A 7,429-nucleotide genomic window follows, 5' to 3' on the forward strand; every position below is an offset into this window, starting at 1 on the left:
TTTTTTTTTAAAAGTCTTTAAAAATACAAATATTTTCAACATTGTGCTTGTATTTTGTATTTGTGGCTTTGTCATTTATTGGAGAATTAATAAAACATATTTGAAAGCTTTCAATATTATTATTTTTTAATTTAATTGAGCTTTCTAGATTGCAATTTTTATTATAATAAAAATAATCATAATTTTTATTATTATATAAATCCAAATTATTAAAATTTGTATTATTTATTTGTTTACTTTGATTTTTACTATTAAAAGTAATTTTTTTTACTTTTAGTTGATATTTAGTTACATTTGGTTTATCATATGCTTTTTGATATACTTGATTGACATATTTATTATGCATCATATGTGTTTTATTTGTATATATGTTTTTTTTTTTGGGGTCTATTTTATTCATATATATATTATTCATACACGTATATTTTATATTACTATTTTTAAAATATTCACTACCGTTGTATATATTTTTCAGTATACATTTTCCAACATCATTTTTATATTTTTTTACTAAATTTGTGTAGTAAGATGGTATAAGCTTTTCATTAGTAAATAATAAATTATATATTTCTTTGTTATCATTTTGTTTTTGTTTTTTCTGAGTTTCAACATTTATTACATTATTTTTAACTTGTATCACACTATTACATTCATAATTAATATTTCTATTACTGCTATTATTCGTTTCGTTATTATTATTTATTATATCTTTTTTAATGTTGTTATTTTTTTTTAAGGTTGTTTTTTTTATTCCTTTTGATAAGGAGTCATCATTTATATAATAATTGTGTACAGTATCATTTTTATAATTATAATAATCATCACTTTTTACGACCTTATTATTTTGTATATTATAATTTTGACTTTTCTCTCCTTTACTTTGATGTGCATTTTCGGAGATCATATTATTATTATTATTATTATTATATATTAAAGGGTAACATTTTTTACCATTTTCTTTATCACAAAGAGTACATTTATTCAGATTGTAATAATATTGTCTTATGGCATAACTAAATATCTTATCATCATTTATTTTCTTACCTGTAAATGGTATTGTTTGAAGGTTACTTTCGTAGTTATCCATTTTTACTAATTCATTATTTTCATTAACTATATATGTATCTTTTATATTATCATCTACACATACCATTTTTTCATTCATAGTTTCATTCTTATGATCTACATATACAATATTACTTACTAATTTATTATCATTTATTTTTTCTTTAAGGTCAACATATATATGAGTTTTCTCATTTAAACATAGTTTATGGCCATCTGCCTTTTCAGTTATATTTTTTTGCTCGATATCATTTAATATAGGCTTATGATTATTAAAATTGTCATTTGTTTTTTTTTCCATGTTTAATGAACATTTATATTCACTACAGTTATCCATAATATATTTTGTATGAACATCTTCATTACTTATATAATCTTTGGAATAATAATACATACATGTCTTATTACCATCAAAAAAAATGTTCTTCCCATCGACATTTGTGCTCATATAATACTTATTATTATTGTTACTATTATTATTATATAGATTTATCATATTATTTGTTACATATATATTTTTATTATTTTCCAAAGTTGCTATATGCTCATTGTACACACTTTTCTTGTTAGTAACCATAGGCTTAAAATATAAATTTTGTTTCATATTTTCAGTAAAATTATTTAAATCAAAAAAATAATAATATGGTAGAATTTTATTATTTCTTGTGGAAGAATTATAATTTTTCTTTTTTTTTTCTATAAATAAATAGGAATAATTAAATTTTTTAATAGGTATATATTTATTTTTTTGTTTCATCGTCATTCTATAAATATAAACAGGTAATGTTTTCTTTACTCCAATATTATTATTTTCATTTTTATAGAAATATAACTCCTTATTTGGTACATTTATTAATTTATATTTCGTATTATATGTATCTATAATTTTTTGGTTTCCTTGCTTATTTTTATTATTTTCTTTAATTTTCTGGTACATTCTTTTATATATATTTGTAGGATAGAAAATTTTATTAATTTTCTTTTGTTTGCTTATTTTTTGTATATTGTTCTTATTCTTACAAATATTATTATTATTATTATTATTATTATTGTTATAAATTATTTTATTTCTTATAAAAATACTATGTAACTTCTTCTTATTATTCTTATTCTCCTTCCTATTCTTACAGTTTGTATTTTTCTTATATGGTTTAATTTTATTAAATACATTTTTATTTTTTATATATTTCGTAATTTCGTTATTTTTAAATTTTCCTTTTTCATCAATCATATCTCCATTGAACCTTTTTGAATTTATAACAGTGAATATTTTAAAGATAACATCACGTAAATTTTTTTTATCAATATTTCTTAAAAGATCAAATAATTTGTTTTTATTCTGGAGATCATTTTTAGTAAAATACAAACTTGTACATTCCAAATTATTCATATCTATATTTTCTTTTGAATTTGAATCAGAACTTTCTTTTCTTTGGTAGATATTTAATTTGATTTCTGTATTTACATGAGCACGTTCCTTATTTTTATTTTTCTCATTCTTTTCTACATTCTTGTAAACATTTCCCTTGTTTAAGTAAACGTAATTTATTAAAGCGTTTTCTCCATATTTATCTTTTGAATGTTCATTATCAAGTTTGTTAAAATCTTCATAATTATATTCATTGTAATAATACGCATTATTATATGTAGCTTCTTCATTTTTAGTAACATAGTAGTAAGGGTACACCTTTGATGGGTCACATATTTTGTATTTCTCATCATCGTATTGAATAATATTATAAGTGTAATTATTAATAATATCGCATTTTTTATCATAACAAGTGTTATTATTCATAATGTTTTGATCAATGTTCTTTATTTTATCTATCTCATAAAATCGATCAGTCATTTTTTTTTCATCATTATGAATGCTTTTTACACATTGCTCATCTTTCATATCATTATGTTCATTTTTCAATAAGTACACATTGTCTCCCCATTTTTTGCTCTTTACATTTTTTGTCTTTTTCTTTTTTTTTGATTTTTTTTTATATATATTTACAAATTCTGAACAGTTAATGTCACTTAAGTTATAATTTTGGACCACACTTTGTATATTTTGAGAAATATCTTTTTCAATTTTTTTACATTTTTTATTGAATATTTTTTTCATTTTTTTTAAGCAACCTTTTTTAAAATCATTTAAAATTCTATTTTGCAAACGTGAATATATTTTATATATTTGTTCTTGTTTTCTTATCATCTTAGTTGTATCATCATGTTTTTCTGTAATTATGTCCTCTTCGTTAAGTTGTACATCATGATCATCATTATAAGGATGATTTTTTATATTTTTATATATATTCTTATTATTTTTATCTTTTTCCTCTTCTATTTCTTCTTTGTTTGTATTAATATTATAATTACTATTAATATTTTCAAGCGATTGGTAAAGGTTTGGAATAGATTCAACTCTCATGTTTTGATTTAAGGGAATATATTCTTCTTCATTTATATTCATTATATTTTGCATTGATGAAGAATAATTTGATTGTTTTATTATATTAATTCCTTGTTGATTCTCCATATTTTTTATTTCTTCTTTTGATTGCTTTATATATTCATTAGTATGTTTTATTTCTTCATTATTTTTTAAATCATTATATTGTATAGGAATATTAAAAAATTGTTCAAAGCTTCTTTTTATTTCTTTTTCCATTTTGTTTTCTATATCATTAAAATGTGTATCATATTTTGAGGGAATTATTACACTTGTACTTGATTGGTCCTTTTTATATTTTTCGTATTGATAAACACTTTTATTTGTTACGAAGCTTCCAATTCTTGTAATGATTTTATTTTTTTGTGATATTTCATCAAATTGTTCTTGATCATAGAGATCATAAAAAGAATTAACATTATAATCATTATTATATATAATATTTTTATTGTATTTCATTTCTTTTTTTTCTTCAGAGTTAGCACTTGTAATGCTTTTAATAATTGCTATGCTGTCTTTACTATAATTCTTATTTTTACTATTATCATCACTACATATACTTTTGTAACCATAAATATCTTTTTGTGCATTATCACTATAATAACTATAACTTTTATCATATGAATTTCTATTATATTGGATACATCTTTTTTCATCATATTGATTATTCTCTTTTTCAACATTATTATTAATATAACCTTCTTTCTTGTCAGATTTACAACTATTTTTATCATAACAGTAATCATTAAGATAATGTTCACTGCTATAATTATTAACATCCTTTATGTTTGATTCATAATGTATATTTTCTTCACTATCACTAATATAACTTTTACTGCTATGATAGTTAAGGCTTTTTTGATCATAATCGCTACTTAAATGTTCATCACTATTATTTGGTATAATTATATCACTACCATTTTGTACAATTTTATTACTACCATTTTGTATGATTTCATCACTACCGTTTTGTACAATTTCATCACTACCATTTTGTACAATTTTATTACTACCATTTTGTATGATTTCATCATTACCATTTTGTATGATTTCATTACTACCAGTTTGTACAATTTTATTACTACCATTTTGTATGATTTCATCATTACCATTTTGTATGATTTCATCGCTACCATTTTGTATGATTTCATCACTACCATTTTGTATGATTTCATCGCTACCATTTTGTATGATTTCATCACTACCATTTTGTACAATTTCATCTATATAACTTATGCTATTATAATATTTCTCCTCATATGTATCATCATTTTTGTCCTTATAATTAATATCATTATGTATATCATGTTCTCTTTTCATATCGTTAACATATTCTTTACATACACTTAAATTATCTATCGAATCGGTACCATTATCTATATTATGACAATTTTTGTTATTATTATTTTCTTTAATAGAATTATTCATATCTTGTGATGTTGCAAAACTTTCAGAATTCATTAATTTTGTTTCATCTTTTATATACGTCATATAGATTTCATCATTATGAGCATGTTCATTTGTTTTCTCTTTTTCTATAGTATTTATTTTTTCATAGTTATTATTTTTACGAATTTCATCATTTTTATCCTCATACAATGTACACATATTTGTAATATCCTTATCAAAAGAGTTGTTATCAATATTTGAATGTTCAACATAACTTTCATCCGACATTTTATGATCATCAGACTTATTCATGTTGCCAAAAAATTCAGTGAGATATTTTTTTACAGAATAATCTTTTGAATTATAATATTTATAATTGAGTAAACTTCTTTTATTTTTAAAAATGTAATTTTTTATTTTTCTGTCCATATCATATTTATCATTTTTGATATCGTTGATATCATCATTTGATGTAGTTTTATTTATTTTGTTTTTACTTTTTTTTTTTATTTCATTATTTATTATATACTTTATCAATTTGTTTAATACTTTTTCCGTTTTTCTTTTCTGCTTGTTGTAATGAGCTTGTATTTTTTTTTTTAAGGTACATAGATATAAATATTTAAGAAAATGCTTTTCTTTTATCAAAAGCTTAATATCCACATTATATAAAAATTTCCTTTTCAAGCAATAAAATGTTTTAATTCTACAGAACTTTTTTTTCATATCTTTATTGTTGCATAAATGCATTTTCTTCGTGTATCTTTTTTTTTTTAAGAAAATCATTTTTTTATTTTTTATAATATATAAATATTTCTTCAAAATTGTAAATATACCAATATATGAAACATTAATTTCTGATTTATTCATTTTAAAATTGGTGATTAGTGTGTTAATTTTTTTTAAAACATTTTTAATAATTATATCCCTTTTTATTTTTTCACTTAAATTATTTGAACTGGTATATTTATGAGAATTATCTGAATCGTATTTTTCTTTCTCCGTGTTGTTACTGAATAATGCTTCTGTGTCATATATATGCATAAAATTATTACTATAAATATCATTACTATTATTATTATTATTATTATTATTATTATTGTTATTATTATTGTTATTATTATTAATATTATTATTATTAATATTATTATTAATATTATTATTAATTTCGTTATCTACATTGTTAAAATTATTATTTTCATTTATTATATTGTCATTATTATTCAAAGGGGTCTCGTTAAAGAATCCTTCTTTCTCGTATATATCCATCGTTTTTTTATTACATAAGGATAACATCTTTTCTTTCCGATTATTCCTTAAAATGTGAAAATCACTGTCTTCATTTTCATCTTCATCTGTATCATCATATATAGAATAAAACGATTTCTTTGATGACTTTGTCTTTTCATGTTCGAATGAGGAATGTTTATTTTCTTGTGAATTTTCTACATCATAAAAAATAGAATCCCCAGAATTTTTATACGTATTATTATGTTCTAGATGTACCGAATTTTCTATACTTTTTTCTTTCTCTATAATTTCTTCATTGATTAAATTAGCTGAACTTTTTTTACTATTTTCATTTACACTAACATTATTTTCTTCACTGTAAAATTCTGATTCAATTTCATCATTCCAATCCTTATAAAAATAAATACTTTTTTTTATATTAGACATTTCCTTCTACAAAAAATTTTATCAAGAGCAAGTACATTACCCCATGAAACAAAAAAAAAAAAAATAAAAAAATAAAAATAAATATAAATATAAATAATATATATATATTTATTTATTTGTCTCCTTTTTTAAATTTTATTAAAAAGTTGCAAAGATATGCATAAATTTATAAATGTTTATTTAATTAATATGTTTAACTTTTATTTTTAAATAAACATAAAATGTATTATATATATATATATATATATATATATATATGTATATATAAGCACACCAAGAAAAAAAAATTATAGAATAATTCTTCATTAGGTGCTTGTGCTTTTCATAACCAGTATTTATATTATAATAAATTCGTATTATTAAAAGTGTTTCAATATATATAAAAATAAATAAGTATGGAAATGTAAAGCTTAGATTTCTCTTTTAATTTTTGAAAGATTTTTATATAACATAATTATATATTATTTACTTTTTAAATTATACATATGTGTATGTATATAACTGTACAACGGTGGAATAACAAAAAAAAAAAAAAATATATATATATATAATATATATATATATATATATATTAGTGATATTATTATTTTTTATACATTTTTTTTTTTTTATATATTTTTTTTTTTTAATTTTTTTTTTTTTTTTTCGTGATTCATACATTTCAATGAATAAAGAAAAAAAAAAAAAACACCGTGAATTATTTTTATTTTTATTTTTTTTCAATGCACATAATGTGCAGACATATATGCATACAAATATTAATTGGACATATAAAAGATGTCCATTTTTTTTTTTTTTTTTTTTTTTTTTTTTTTAAATTTTTTAAATTTTTTTTTTTTTAAAAAATTAAAAAAAAAA

The 7,429-nt window shown here is 19.8% G+C and overlaps 1 protein-coding gene across 1 annotated transcript; it reads right to left on the bottom strand.

Annotated features, from left to right (window-relative positions):
- Positions 1-7: 7 nt before the first annotated feature.
- Positions 8-6,571, bottom strand: PRSY57_1435500 (hypothetical protein; the record flags this gene model as incomplete). The annotated part of the gene is made up of 1 exon (XM_012909954.2): positions 8-6,571. The coding sequence occupies one exon, from the start codon at positions 6,569-6,571 to the stop codon at positions 8-10; it is 6,564 nt and encodes a 2,187-aa protein (XP_012765408.2).
- Between the last annotated feature and the right edge of the window lie 858 nt (positions 6,572-7,429).

The sequence above is a fragment of the Plasmodium reichenowi genome, chromosome 14, assembly GCF_001601855.1.
Source record: "Plasmodium reichenowi strain SY57 chromosome 14, whole genome shotgun sequence".
NCBI lineage: Eukaryota > Apicomplexa > Aconoidasida > Haemosporida > Plasmodiidae > Plasmodium > Plasmodium reichenowi.